The sequence below is a fragment of the Doryrhamphus excisus genome, linkage group LG1 (genome assembly GCF_037039965.1).
Source record: "Doryrhamphus excisus strain RoL-2023G ecotype Guam linkage group LG1, RoL_Dexc_Guam_v1.1, whole genome shotgun sequence".
NCBI classification, from domain to species: Eukaryota; Metazoa; Chordata; class Actinopteri; order Syngnathiformes; family Syngnathidae; genus Doryrhamphus; species Doryrhamphus excisus.
Window position 1 is genome coordinate 1,745,001 of NC_136357.1, and position 14,533 is coordinate 1,759,533.

General features: G+C 40.4%; 2 protein-coding genes across 6 annotated transcripts in view; both read right to left on the reverse strand.

Annotated features, from left to right (window-relative positions):
• Nucleotides 1-4,502, reverse strand: part of vps9d1 (VPS9 domain containing 1) — a 22,792-nt gene extending 18,290 nt beyond the window's left edge. The window contains exons 1-7 of one of the 3 annotated variants that reach the window (XM_078792315.1): nt 4,344-4,501; nt 3,573-3,645; nt 2,821-2,988; nt 2,526-2,667; nt 1,589-1,700; nt 874-936; nt 258-310 (exon numbers count right to left, since the gene is read on the reverse strand). In XM_078792315.1, the coding sequence (XP_078648441.1) occupies nt 258-310; nt 874-936; nt 1,589-1,700; nt 2,526-2,667; nt 2,821-2,988; nt 3,573-3,645; nt 4,344-4,430 (698 nt within the window). In that variant the 5' untranslated portion in view covers nt 4,431-4,501. Of the gene's footprint in view, nt 1-257; nt 311-873; nt 937-1,588; nt 1,701-2,525; nt 2,668-2,820; nt 2,989-3,572; nt 3,646-4,343 lie in introns of all 3 variants that reach the window. The other 2 variants (XM_078792349.1, XM_078792376.1) reach the window with 2 other exon arrangements.
• Nucleotides 4,503-5,040: 538 nt separating this feature from the next.
• Nucleotides 5,041-14,226, reverse strand: nap1l4a (nucleosome assembly protein 1-like 4a). Of its 3 annotated transcripts, XM_058074646.2 has the most exons (15): nt 14,127-14,226; nt 13,280-13,313; nt 13,058-13,130; nt 12,402-12,546; nt 11,213-11,299; nt 10,941-11,075; nt 10,777-10,848; nt 10,561-10,700; nt 9,116-9,261; nt 8,765-8,784; nt 8,543-8,662; nt 8,442-8,471; nt 8,044-8,109; nt 6,610-6,644; nt 5,041-6,274 (listed from the first exon to the last, which is right to left on the reverse strand). In XM_058074646.2, the coding sequence occupies exons 2-14, from the start codon at nt 13,293-13,295 to the stop codon at nt 6,639-6,641; spliced, it is 1,056 nt and encodes a 351-aa protein (XP_057930629.2). In that variant the 5' UTR covers nt 13,296-13,313; nt 14,127-14,226; the 3' UTR covers nt 5,041-6,274; nt 6,610-6,638. The 3 variants fall into 3 exon arrangements, with proteins under 3 accessions (XP_057930629.2, XP_057930626.2, XP_078648648.1); XM_058074643.2 differs by lacking the exon at nt 6,610-6,644; XM_078792522.1 differs by lacking the exon at nt 6,610-6,644 and having other exon boundaries at nt 13,280-13,374; nt 14,127-14,179.
• Nucleotides 14,227-14,533: the final 307 nt, after the last annotated feature.

Consider the following 14,533-nt stretch of genomic DNA (forward strand, 5'->3'; position numbering starts at 1 on the left):
GCCACCAATGAGGAGAATATGTTTATATTATCCTGCAGCTCCCATTAAGGTGAATCAGACATTGGACACCCCACATTTCACCAAAATAAACCCCCACCTTGTTTACCGTGTGTTGCCACAAAGTTTACCATTTATCACAGAGAAATTAATAAGGCATCGTTGAGGGAAATATCCCACAAACAGAAGTAGAGAATTTGCCTACACAGGAATTTCAAAATAAGATCTTACACATGCTGATCATTCAACGGGTATTGTACCTGTTGGCTTCTTCCTGCAACCTTAATCTTCTTTCCTCCATCTTCCGCTGGAGCTGGTGTTAGCATTAAAGAAATCAGCTGGTATCATCATCTGTTATGTGAGTTTGGTGGAAAAAAAGTTCCCTCCGGAGACCATAAAAAGTCAGGCAAACCAGTGGCAATTTTATACTGAAATTAATTCTTGGCAATACAAGAATTTGGGGCCACACTGTGGATGAGTGGTTAGCATAATGGCCATACAATCAGGTGATGGAGAAGATCTGTGTTCGATTCCCCGCTTGGGGTATGAATGTGAGTGTGAATGGTTGTTTGTCTATATGTGCCCTGTGATTGGAATCAGTCCAGTCAGTCCAGGGTGTACCCCGCCTCTCGCCTAAAGACAGCTGGGATAGGCTCCAGCAGCCTCGTGAGGACAAGCGGTAGAAAATGAATGAATGAAGGAACATTTTTATGCTGATATCTGGCCGATTATTATCATGCTTGACTGCCAACCAATCCAAGTTGCACTCTTGATGGCCCCAATTAGCTTTCTTTGCAAAAGCAAACATGATGATCATCTTGTGAAACCTGAATGCAACATCAAAATGGTTCTCAAATAGAAGCAACAGAAGGATACTGCCTCTTGTCTTGCTTTGGCTATGATGAGGTTCTCCATCATCTGTCGCTGGAGAGACAGCGTCTGTATGAGACAAAAATATAAAAAGGTAAACACAAAAGTATGTAAAAAACATAAAAAACTACCCCGGACTCTTTGGAATATAAAGTGTTAAAATGCTAAAATGGAGGTGAATACGGTAAATGCTAAGCCAGGGGTGTCCAAAGTGCGGCCTGCAGGTCATTTTGTGGCGGGACATTCCAAAAATAGAATTTAACATTTAAAAAAGTAAAAATGGAAAAGTCGGGCTTCGGACCAATCACAGCGGAGTGGGCGTGTCTGGAGAAGGGCTGTGGGTGGAATACATTCAAAAAGGACCGTTTTGGAAATCCAAGGAAATACAGCTGAATAGGTGCAGATTCTGGAATATCTAGAAAGCTTTCTGTGTAGCTGCTCTATAGGAGTCCCCAACTCAATACAAAGGGCCCAAAATTAGCATAATTGGTCTCCTTTAACTTAAATTTCTTTGTAGAAAGGTACTTTATGAAAATAAGTAAATTTGCTTGTATTCATTTACAGCGCAGCCTTGATAAATCCAATATGGCGGCAACGTTGACGTGTCACAGCAGTGGACAAACACAGTCGATGCTGCGTCTATTTATGTTTATGATTCCGCCTGTTCTTATCGTTAATTGTAATGTACACATGTACAACACACACACGTGCACACACTTACTAAAGATGTCTTCTGATAGGCCTGACCGGGTGCGAGTCTTGCCAGGCGAGCTTCATAATTGGCTTTTAACTTCTGATTCAAATGCGAGGCTTCTTCAATGGGTGTCAGCTCCCTGGAACACACATGTAACAAAAACTGTTTTGTACCTTCTAAATGGGTTTTTACCATTATTAGAGCCCTCCGGACATGACATAATACCCCTATAATCACCTTGACACTCCTATTACCAATATACCAGACATGGTAAGCGATAATCAGAGATAATAACTCATTATGCACTACTACTGGCTTTGTTTACACAACATGCGCAGGCCGTGGGATCACTGCAGGGACACAAGAGATAGCCACTGCTTGAAGCATTTCAAGCTATTGAGCTAACTAGTTAGCCTCCAACTGTTTATTCTAAACTTAAGAAATGTTTCAAACAGAGTGGGGAAGTCAAAAAAATTACCACTTCCGCACAGAATGTGGGAATTTTTTTTCACTATCATTTTAGACATGCAATGTCTGGGAATACTTGTCTTTCAACATTTTTGACTAATAATGGGCCATAGTCAAGCACATACAGCAGCAATAATTGATTAATTATCTGTTGTTGTCATCACATGGGCTCTATCCGGTCGCTACTGGATAAACATGCTAGGGCGGAGTCTGTCAAATACGAATCTATCCATCGGGACATTCCTACTTTCTACATGCAGAAAACAATTAATTGCAAATAATTGCAAAACGCTGGCATTTGCAACTTTATTTGGCCCCGTGGCAGGTTATTTAGCCATTGCACTCCATTAAAAAAATGCATGGACAGTGAGTCAACAATTTATAGTGTGCTTTGTTTGGCAAAATAAATAATGTAGGGGTGTACTCACTTTGTCAGCGGTACCGTCGTACCATTTCGCTCATATGTTACTCTCTTAGATAAAAAACAAAGCCTTACTTTTTGTTTGTATCCTGCAACACCACTGTTTGGAGTCTTTGGAAAACATCAGGAGGCAAGAAAGGGGAGCGCACCGGATCGTCGCCCTGGCGCTGACAAGTATTTGCGTGACTGGCTGCTTCCTGCTCGGTGCCAACGGGAGCTGTGACGGTGAAGATGGGAATTAAAAAACTGTGAATTTCACAGGATTACTTTCATGTGCGTCGCATTATGAAGGCTCCAGCAGGATAGGATAGTAAGGTAATTGTAATTGTAATTGTAGTGAAGACAATCCAAGGGAGAAATATGACCTAACCTGCATTTAGAACAACTGGAAGGCCAACAGTCTGATGAGAGCTGACAGAAGAGGAAGCAGGGGGGTCAGCGGCCTTCTTTACAAAGGACCTGGCTCTCTCCAGACACTGCTCAGCCAGCGTTAACATTCGCTCCACCTCCATCCCAACCATTTCCTTCTCCTCTGAAGCTAACCAGTGAGAGGGGTGAAACGAAAAACAGAAGGTAAAAGTGCACACTTTGAAAAGACCAGACTAATGTTTTGTACACCAAGAGACGATAACGACAAGGACCGCAGCTCTCTAGAGCCTTCTAGACATGAAATAACACCCCTATAGTCAACTTTACACTACTATTACTGAATATAGTAGACATAATAAGAGAAAATAAGACGTATGAGACATAAATGAGACTTGAGCTTGTGTGTGCTGCATCAAAAAAGTATTGCAACATGTCAAACAGTACCAAACCGTGAATTTTGTGTATCGTTGCACCCTTAATATATACACATTCATTCATTTTCTACTGCTTATCCTCACGAGGGTTGTGGGAGTGCTGGAGCCTATCCCAGCTGTCTTCAGGCTAGAGGCGGGGTACACGCTGGACTGGTCGCCAGCCAATCACAGGGCACATATAGACAAACAACCATTCACACTCACATTAAAACCTATGGACAATTTGGAGTTGCCAATGAACCCTTGTATATACTGTTTATATACATATATCTGTAAGTATGTGTATTTATATAATATCTTATATAGAGTTTGACCTTACTTTGTGACACAGCATCCTCCAAAAGGGTTTGTGATATGTAGTTGATTGTTCTGAGGTATTCACAGTAAGCTTCCTGCAGGAGGAACACATTACCTTACAATATTGTACTTTAGAAAGCAGACACAAACTGCAGTTTCACCTGAAATTACAACATATCTGGATTAACATTAAACTTTAGAGTTGCATACTAGCATTCGGTTGACAACACGAAACACAACTGCTCATGTTGAAGGAGCAAATAATACCCCTGCAGAGGAATTCTATGAGGCGTTTCAGCAACAAATTCCTGTGTTTTTGTTTCCAAATAACTATGACATCATGCATGGGCTCCAGACTAATGAGTAGTTGCTGACTTTTGAGATCCTATTGCATTCCAGTTGTTTCCCATCTCAACATGCTTTGTTGGAGTGGCGCTCTTATTGGAGCGAAGCAAACGAATATGATTTTTATTATACCGATTAATCTTACTGAATATAATATTTCGAGTAATTACAAAAGTTGCTTTAAGTAATTCCACAATGCACATTGGTGATGTACTGAAAACATTCTGAACACTAGCTTAACATATGGTATCCAAATTCCCCAACATTGGACAGTTCGGCTCTAAAACAAGAATCAACTGGCGACCTAAAAGCGAAGACATTGGAAGGAGAAAATATGGACAAAGGAAGATAATTGTTTGTGACGCATAGCTTAGTGAAGTGACAGCTAGCCATGACAGCTAGCCATGACAGCTAGTTTACATAAACTTTCACGAATGGCGTCCACTACCTCATGTCTGTTTCCTCCGTCCAGATGTATTGCTATTTTCGCCATTTTCATGGCAGTCTGAAGGGGCTTCACGTCAGCTGTAGCCATGTTCAGATGTTTACATTCCCATGTTTGCAAACCTTCTACACCCCGGAATCTACGACACTCGACCTGGAAGGCGACCCGGAAGTAGATAGCGGCCGCCATATTGGATAGGGCAGGCATCATGTGTTTCTATAATGCAATTTAATACGCGGCCGCCATATTGGATAGGGCAGGCGTCATTGTGTTCCCAGATTGGAATTTAATACCGATTGTACTTTAATCTTAAAATTATACTTTTACATAAAATTATACTTTTACAATCTAATCCCGTAAAACGTCACCCCAAACCATGTATAATATGGCGATGGCCGCGGTTTGACCGTTCAATAAACAAAGCTGTTGAAAAAAAAAATGCTATCTGGCTGTAAATAAGCACTTTTCAAATCGTTGCGTACATTGTGTTTTTTAAATAGTCTACTTAAACCTTTTGAAGCGTCGAGGCTTTCCTTCAAATTGTGGCTGTACAGATTCAGAGAATCAGTGAAAGCAAGATTAGCGACATCTGGTGGGAGAGTGAGGTCAAAGCAACATATGACACTAAACGCAGTGAAACCATTAATATGCCCATTAACAAAAATACAGTTGCGCCTGAATCATTTCACACAAACACACCTTTTCAATGGTGCACAACTTTAATAGAATATTTCAACTCTGTACAAACTGAAGAGATTACCCAAGTTAAATTGTGAAGAACCAGTTAAGGCCTTTGCTAGCACAGGACCCCATGTGGTACATTTGAGGACGCATGGCTCAGATCCTTGCACCCAGAAAGTAGTAGAAGTACGAGTATAATTAACGGCGAGCGAGAAGGTAGGTCAATTAGTTCACTACTTTGCTGACGTGCGGGCGTCACACCAGAACTAAATCTAAAAAGGGTGGTACAAAATACATTGGCGTAAGACAAATATATTTGAACTTCAAATGTTGATTACAATGTGTACACATGTTGGCAAACGATCGACTCTGCTTCTTAATGATTCTAACAACCTGCATGTTGTCATCGCCACTAAAAAGGTCAATGGTCGGTCAAGTTTACATCAGTCATCAATGCAAAATATTCAATATGGACGTTGGCAGAGGCTGAAAGAGCTCAGGTTAGTTTCTGTCCATTGAAGTGCTTGTTAAATACTTATATAAGCGCCATATGATGCACGGGGATGCAGGAAAGTTGTTGTAAGACAATATCTCCCCACATTCAACACTTCAGAACCAGATCATGGCAGGTATTTTTGTTCCTCCAGTGAGGAGAGCTGAATCAAAACAAAAACTAAATAAAAACAGTAGCTGGGCCATGAGATTTCCCCAAATGCATCACATACACACGACACCAGAATAAATCATCCAATGGCAAGCTAACGGAAATTAAAGTGATACATTGTAACAGAAAATAAAAAAAAAAAACCGAGTCGGCAGTCTCCTGGTAAGCTAACAATTCTCATGGTGATGTTAAAAAAACCCCTGAGTAACAGATTAATTTCCATGACAACTCAAGTTTGGATTCTGTTATTCTTATGATGTGCTAAGGTTCCTGGCAGTAATGCACTAACTCCACCTTAGCAAATGACAGTGACCACTGTGTGTGTGTGTGCAAGGCACCGGCCTGGTCGCCTCTACTTGGAGCTTCAAGGAGGGGCAACGAGGGTGCAAGACAGGGGAAAAAAAAAAAAAAAAAGGTCATGCACATAGTGAAAACGCAGTTTGGTTTGCATCCTATTGCGTTCAAATGAGAGTTTGTAGAAGAGAGGGGGAGGGTAACTGATTGGCTGAATTGATGGACAGCAGGTCTCCACGTCCACTGGTCACCGTGGTTACTGCTGCTTGCATTCGGCAGGCATGGGTTGTCCTTTCTGTGTGTGAGAAAGGGGGGGTAGAGAGAGAAAAAAAATCAGACAGGGGGACAAGCGGCCAGCTCGGGGGGGGCCCACTGGGTGACTGCTGAAGTGAGAAGCGGCGAGCTTGGTTTGGTGCAGCATAGGCAGGCAGGCAACGTTAGGACAACAGTCATAGAGGGGGGGGGGGGGGTCCAGGATGTGAGTTGAGGATCACCGAAACGTCTTGGACTACAAAAGAGAAGCCAAGTGTGAGCCCAAGAAAGAGCGAGAGCGAGGGGCAGAATCATCAAAGCGGTACAGAATGGATTTAGAACGTAGTGTGGGCGTGGCTATCCCGAGTTCTCCCTTACCTAAAAATGCATGGGCTGAGAATGATTGGTTACGCCTGTAGGAGAGACAACGTCATGCACACGTTACTGACAATTAGAAACTTAAGTCTGTGTTCACACTGCAGGGTTTGACTCCCAATTCAGATTTTTTGTAAAAACAAAAACTTTAATGTAGTCGCTCAACTTTAAGAAGTATGTGACTTGACATGCATTTCCGTACGTTTATGACAGTAAAGATGCGCAACGTGTTTGCTATGGGAAACCGCCTTGATCCACTTCACTTGATCATTGTCATATGACAATAACCTTTCCCTACATGTTCTATTAGAAATGATGTGCTCAAAGGGAATGACAAGCACCACAAAACTAATCAATTGATGAATTCAGGTCTATAATGCTGTAGCCAATTCATAACTAGTTATCTTTAGGCACTTCAGCAATCGAGGCAAGGAAAAACGATACACTAACAAGAGAAAGGCTTGATCAGAATGAGTCGAGTCTGGGTGGCCATCTGCTAAGCAATTTGATTGGAAGGAATAAGAACAGAGTAGGCAGAGAATCAGCATAGAAATCCCTAAATACGATACGCATCAGACATCAGAACAATCCCAATGGATGACTGGCAGGTTCTATTTTAGCAGCAACGACTATTTGGAATGATAGAATTCAAAAGATATTGAATGGCAATGCTGGAGAGGTATTTCCAGATTTAATTGATTGTTAATACATAAGAATAAAATCTTTAGATTCCGTTTTGCCAATAATCCCCAATGTGAGACGTGAACATCTATTTTCTGTGCATGTATCTGAAACGATAAACGCTGGTTTCCCAAGGCGTTTGAATAGGTGTGTCCCATTAAGTACATTAATCAGCTGCCTTTTTACATCTGTACAACGCATAGAAAAGAGAAAACTGTGTTCAGGTCTCAAGGATTGTGGCTGACGGGCAAAATTTCCCCCCCAACTCTTCTTTTTTCAAGAAACAACATATGTTCATTTGGTATTGTTATTTCTCGGCGGAATTTGGCACCCTAAGTAAGAATGGTTGTGCAATTCATGCTTTAATCACGTGATGCCGGCAGAGTAGATGAGAAAGAATTGCTTGCCGCAAGCAGTTTGAGGTCCGCATTGCTATTCTACCCAAACACTTCCACAGTGGAATGAAACTGCAGTGCGGGCTAGATGAATCTGACATGCGTTTTGTATAGAATTTAAATTGCAGTACCAGCTGCCAAATGTTATGTTATTATGTTCCGATAATATTCATGTTAATATTCAACATCAGTCATAATTCTGAACTCTATTTCCATCCATCCATGCTTAATCATCGGAAAGCTGGAGCCTATCCCAGCTAACTTTGGGCAAAAGGTAGCATATGTAAAAAAAAAAATTAGCTTTGACATCTAATCACGTAAAATGAACATGGGGGGGATTACGTAAAAGATTCATACAGACCCTTGGGTCAAAGTCTCCCTCGTCGTCGTCATCGTCGTCATCCTCATCGCCTTCGTCATCATGCTCCTGACACACAAATTAATCTTGTTACATCACTAATGTACCTTAGTGTAAGGTTAGAAGTAGAAATATGCGTGTCCCAATGACGTGCATCATTAGCTAGCTCATATTAACTCATTTTCTGGCATTATAATGCACACAAGGATTGTGAATGATGGGCAAAATTCCCCCCAAAAGTGGAGTTCCCATTTAAGCATGTCCACAAACAAAACCAAGAGGTGTTTAACATGCAGACACTTTGCTGATGCACCACTTCGAACTCATTAGATTTTGCATGTGTGCCAAACATTGTGCCTTGTGATTTAAAGGTGGAAGTAAAAAAAAAAAAAAAGACCAACCTCATCGCCTTCTTCCAGTTCTTCATCAAACTGTACGAAGAAAGCAACATGATTATAACGCTCACGTTACACACACACCACATCATGAATCTCTCACTCACACTCTCGTCATCTTCCAGTGCCTCTCCAGTGAAATACAGCACAGCTCTGGGAATTATTCTCTCACGGAAGAAATGGCCAATTTCAAAGTCGGTGGTTAGGGTGAACTCAGAGTCTTCGTCCTGGAAACCAGAAAGGCCATTAAAACCTGGTAGCCACCAGTCTGAGACAAGACAATACAGCTATTCAGGGAACTAAAATTCAAAAGAAGCTCATGAACTCACCAGTTCACAATCAGGCGAAGCTGTGAAGAACAAAAAAAAAAACATTAAAGTCAAAAGTAGTTCAATAAAAGAGGTTACAATAATTCCACCCATTTTCTATACGGCTATAGGGTCACGGTAAGCTGAAGCCTATCCCTGTTTCAGTATTAAAGCCCTGGTTTGCGGCCAGCTCTCACCCCCACATAGCCGACTTCCTGTGTGTTTTAGTACATGTGCTTATAACAATTGCAACAACAACTTGCCTCTGTATCATAGTAATTATTATAGGCCGCTTGGGCCCTAAATAAACAGCGGTTTCAAAAAGGCATGCAATAGCTCAGTGATATACATCCACGTCTGCTCTGCACTCACCTTTGACAGGGTTGAAGAAGTTGAAAAAGGAATCGTTGGGAACCTGTTTTGTGACTGTACGGACGGTACCACGGCCTTTGTGCTTCTGCTTCTTCTTTATAGTTTTTACCGTCACATCCTTCCCCTTGTGCCAATCTATCGGACATCTAGCAAGGTCAGAAGGAAGAAATCAAGTTGATACAATTATGCTATTGGTTATAGCAGGGGTCTCAAATGTGGCCCGCAGGACACTAGTTTGAGGCCCCGCCTTGATATGAAAGTTTAAATGTTAGTGCGGCCCGTGCAAGTTTGATATGGATGCTGTATGGTATCATGTACCCAGAAAAAATTATTACGTTTGATTAATGTTCATGTTAAAGGTTAAATAACTGTTAATAGTTATCCTCCCTATCCGCGTGGAAGTGGTAAGTTTTTGGCTATTTAAGTTTAAAGGAAATAACTTGAAGGCTACCGTTTAGGTCGCTAGCTCTCTAGTTTGCGAGTTAGCATGTGTCTCAAGACCCTGCAGTTGCGCAATATGTTGTAAATAAAAAGAGTATAAATGTGACTATTGTCGCGTTTTGTCATGTCTACAGGGCTCTAATAATGCTTTGTTCATTTTAATCTGAAAAAAAATTGTCTACCCACCAACTATATGTGGTTTCTTAAGTTATTATTATTATTATTATTATTATTATATTTATTTATTACTGATTGATTTTCTTTATTCTTGATTTGTTTATTTATTTTTCATCTTATTTTGTGCAGAAAAATAAAAATTAAGATATTTGAGAACAGTGAAATGTTTTATCAGAGCTTTTCTTGTAGAAAATCGGAACCAAAGCACTGAAAAAGTTTGTATATTTTTCTGTTTTTAATAAACGCGTTTTTTTTTTTAGAAAACCTGATGCGGGCCAGCCTTGCCCAGACCCTAGCTCCAGTGGCCCCCAGGTAAATTGAGTTTGAGACCCCTGGGTTATAGGATTCCATATTTGGCAAAACTGTTGTTTTCCTGTTGGTGAATGGCGGTAAAACATTAAAGAAAAACTTAATCTACTGTTAAAAGCTAAATATCACGGAAATGTGCATAATGTGAATGAAATGCGATCATTGTAAGGACATGGCAGGTTTGCGTGGGGAAATATTTCCTCAGCAGATTGTTCATTTGTCATTGCTAAATATCAAACACTACTTCTTAACAATATGCTGAAGCCGTCACCTCAAACCAAGTCTAAAAATAGTCTTAAATTCATCACAGAGTGGAAGCTGGCTGGGCGTGGAGAGATGCCACTACGCCAGTAATAATAGTAGCAAAACGTTTTGGGTTTTAAGTGCAGTGCAATTGACCTCATGGCAGGATAACAATGTTATAAACAGTAATAATGTCGCCATCTCGGATGCCATTCATACTTGGTTTGTTTTGTTACAAGTTACAAATTGGAATAGAAGAGAGTTCATGATCTTACCCCTCACAGTCGATAATCTCTGGGCCCTCGAATGAGAAAGGATCTGAAGTGTCCGGCTCTGACTTCATCTTGTAGACTTTAGTGAGAACTGCATTGTTAAAGTAGCCGTTGGACTCAAAGTGGAACTCTAACGTGAAACTCTGAAAGGTACAAAATTATTAAGATTATTCATTCTTCTCATTTGTGATAATATTACACAAAAAAAACAGTATTAACCATAGGCTGCCCTGGTTCAGAAAACTTGACTTGAATATCTCTCAGATGCTTGAGGATGGGCTCGTCGTATTCCTGGCGACAAATAAAGAGTCAGGTATACAGACCAATGTTAACAAATGTAGAACAGTGTAGGGTTTTGGGAGCAAGTAGTCAATGAAACACACTTGGATCATGTCGCTGAGCATATCTACATTCTTGAATATGGTGAGCCAGAATTCCGGGATGCCTTTCGGGTCTTCCGCTGGCACGGCATCCTCCTTCTTACTGGCATCAATTGCTATTTTTTCCTTTATTTGTTCCTACATCAAAAACAGAACTTGTCAATTGCTGAACAGAAATCTGGGGCTTTCTGTGCATGTTAAGTAGGATGAAAATAAAAGTACATATACTTCAAGAAACTGACAGGAGACGGAGACGAGACGCAAGTTTTACTTACAGAAAGCTCTTCCTCCTCGTCTTTGTCACTGCGCCAAGCACACTCCTCATCTGTGGGTTCCACTTTTCCAGTGACAAAATCTTGTCGCTGTGATAACAGACAGACAATCACAATTTTAAATCAGACAATATAAAATTTAAAAAAAAGACATGCACAGTGAAATGAAAACCCATTTTGAGACACCAGGGCTTTGTTTACACTGCAGGTCAATTCGCATTATGGATCTGTTTTTTTGTGTCAGTGTGAACAATAATTTTTTCAAATGTGACTCAGGCGTCATTCCTATGTGGATATAAATCTAATATGTAACCAAAGTACTGCAGTCAGTGAAGTGAAGTCGCATATATCTGACCTAAAAGGTCAGCAAAGGCGTGGTTTGCTGTGCTTAGATTTGGATAAAAGGCACCCACCAATGTAGGCAAAAGCTATATTTTGTTTATTGGAAAATTTATTCAAAATGTACAGTGGGAGAAAATGTTGATTGAAATGAATGAATGAAAAGTTCTCCCACTGCACAAAATCCTTGAAATTTCCACCAACCCGTTGAGAGCATAAATTGAGGCAAGATTTACTTCTGTAAACACACAACAGAAGCATGCTTATGGGTGTCACTTGCCAGATTATTTGACAAGGTGATCAAGTAAACACCCAACAGAAGCGTGCTTATGGGTGTCACTTGCCGGATTCTTTGACAAGTGGCTTTTTTTTTTGGCAATGTTGATCGACCACATAAAAGGTCGACGGTTCAGGCGTCACTCCAAGCTCTCTCCAAATTAACTGCCATAGCCAAAATTCTTGCCCTTTCTTAATCTCTGACGCACAATGATTTGGTTAAAAATGTTGACTCGCGTTGCATAAAACATCCTTGAAATTGCCACTAATGTGCAAAACAGCACACAGTGCAGACCACAGTGTTTGCTTTTGTAAACACATGGCAATGCGTCAAACACCCTGCTTTTGCGCATGTGTGTCACTTCCCGCAGGCTTGAGTTCATATTGACAGGTAGGATATTTTGGTGTATGTAAAAACGACTACACACACACAAAAAAAAATTAAATAAATAAAAATCTGAAATGGGCATCGTACCCTGCAGTGTGAACGTAGCCCTAGTCAGTGGCTTTGAAAACAAGAACAATACAAACAAAAATGTTATGGAAGAAAAATCCATCACAGACACATGATGAGTACCTTGTCATAAAGTGGCAGATAAAGGGCAGCATACTTCCTCTCCAGTTCATGGACCTCCTCATAAAATTTGGCTTCAATGTTGGCATACTGCACCTGAAGCCTTTTCAAGGCATGCACTCTCCTCTTCACTGCTTTGGGAAGCATGCTATAACAGAAAATAAACATTAATTGTTTGCGTATAGGCCTTAATATTTAAAAGGTGACTAAACAATATTATGATTTTTAAGTACTATTGCTTTGTAAAGCCAACTATTGTTCTGTTTTATGTACAACACAAATATGTCAAACATTCATAATCTAGATGCATGTACGAGATTGATTTTTCCCTTTAAAAAACTTTAGATTTTTTTTTTTCCTGGATGAGAAAATGTGCTCTCTACACCTATGTGGCAGAGCTTGGAATATTTAACATGTAATATGTCATCAGAGATGCGCAATCATAGCCCACTTTACACTATATTTACATTTTTACTGTGCAGCCTTTGGTGCAATGACAAAAAGTAATCAATAAAGCAATAAAGTGTCAAGCAGATACAACATCTGATATGCTTTTATGCTGTTATGTCACATATTAAAAACGTGATTTTTCTGAAAAAGAGCCTTTCAAAGGCAAAGCTGTCAAATATGTGTCAATATGGTCATTTATATCCACTGACCTTTCCAAAGAATGGAAGTTACCAGGTTTGTCCATCTGCCCGGCAGGATTTTGCAACCCCGGCTCACCTTTACCTATTAAAACAAACATAATAGTTGATATACAATCATCCCAAACACCAACAAACATGTTCAGCCACATCAAAGGATACATTTACAAAACACAACACAAAGAAAACATGACATAAGAATAATAAAGAGGTCAAAGATCAAGTTGTATTTACCTTTATTGACCTCCATTAGAGTTGCAGCTCCTTTCTGTGATTGAGAAAAACAGATTTAATATGTTATGAATCCAGACAGTTGAAGAAGTTGGGACCTGTCAGACAAGCCGAAACGGTCACTAAACAAACCCTCGCGTATGTGACTCATTAGGTGTGAACGTTAACAAACGATACAACGTTAGCACAAAGAAGTACACGCAAGGAGCGCAGGTGTGACGGATAGAAGGTGTTGAGCAAAAGCGTAGGCCGATGACGCATCGACACGCTGATGTCAGCTGGGCTCGGCTCCGACGAATAAAGTTGGCATGTACTCGAAAAGAAAACGCACAATCGCCAACCTTGACAGTCAAGACGGTGACATTGGCACACGCCGGTCTTGTAGATGTTGTCGACTTTCCAGCCGGCACACACGAACAGACGCCAAAAGGAGCGGCGCCACACGTTTGACAGCTGCTAAAGTGCTAGCCAACGAACAACAAAGTACGAGACAACGTGCTGTCAACATTCGCTAAGCTGCCAGCGAGTTAAAAAAAAAACACCACACAGCAATTCACAAAAGTCGCTCAGTTAAAAAAAAAAAGTATAAAATAACAACAATACGGTGCCCTGTTGTTGTCATGACGAAAACTCGATTGTAATGCAGCTGTTGCTTATAAGCTAGCACCACTGACAAGCTACTAGCAGCTAGCTACTGTTAGCTTCCTAGTTTGGTTTAAAAAAAATCATTAAAGTGGCGATAAAGTAACTAAGGCAGTTCATTTACGATTTTTCAAATAAGCTCGGTGACTGGTAATACGGTGTAAAATAACCGTTGCGGTAACTGACCGCCGATAAGAGCGAATCTCACCTCTTTCGTTTGGCGATCAAGACAAGTCGCTTGCCTTCACGCTGCTTCGATTCTTCTTCATGGGCTTTCAGACCTGATATCACACCGGCGTACTACTGCCCTCTACTGTTTGGTTTTAGTCAATAAACAAATAGAACTGTATTATTGTACATATATTATATGTATCAATTCAAAAAAATTATATTATATTTGAATAATTGTATTAGAATCCACATTGTGATGACGTCCAATGACACTTTGTGCATGTTCCGTAGCTATATCATATCGCGTCAGACCATAAGAAGAATCATCAATGTTGAAAATTGCTCATAACGTTACACAACCAATAAATCATCAACAAAAAAATTACTGAAATCTTTTAAAGTCATACATCGCATATCATGCATTTGTTCTTCATTTATTACAAT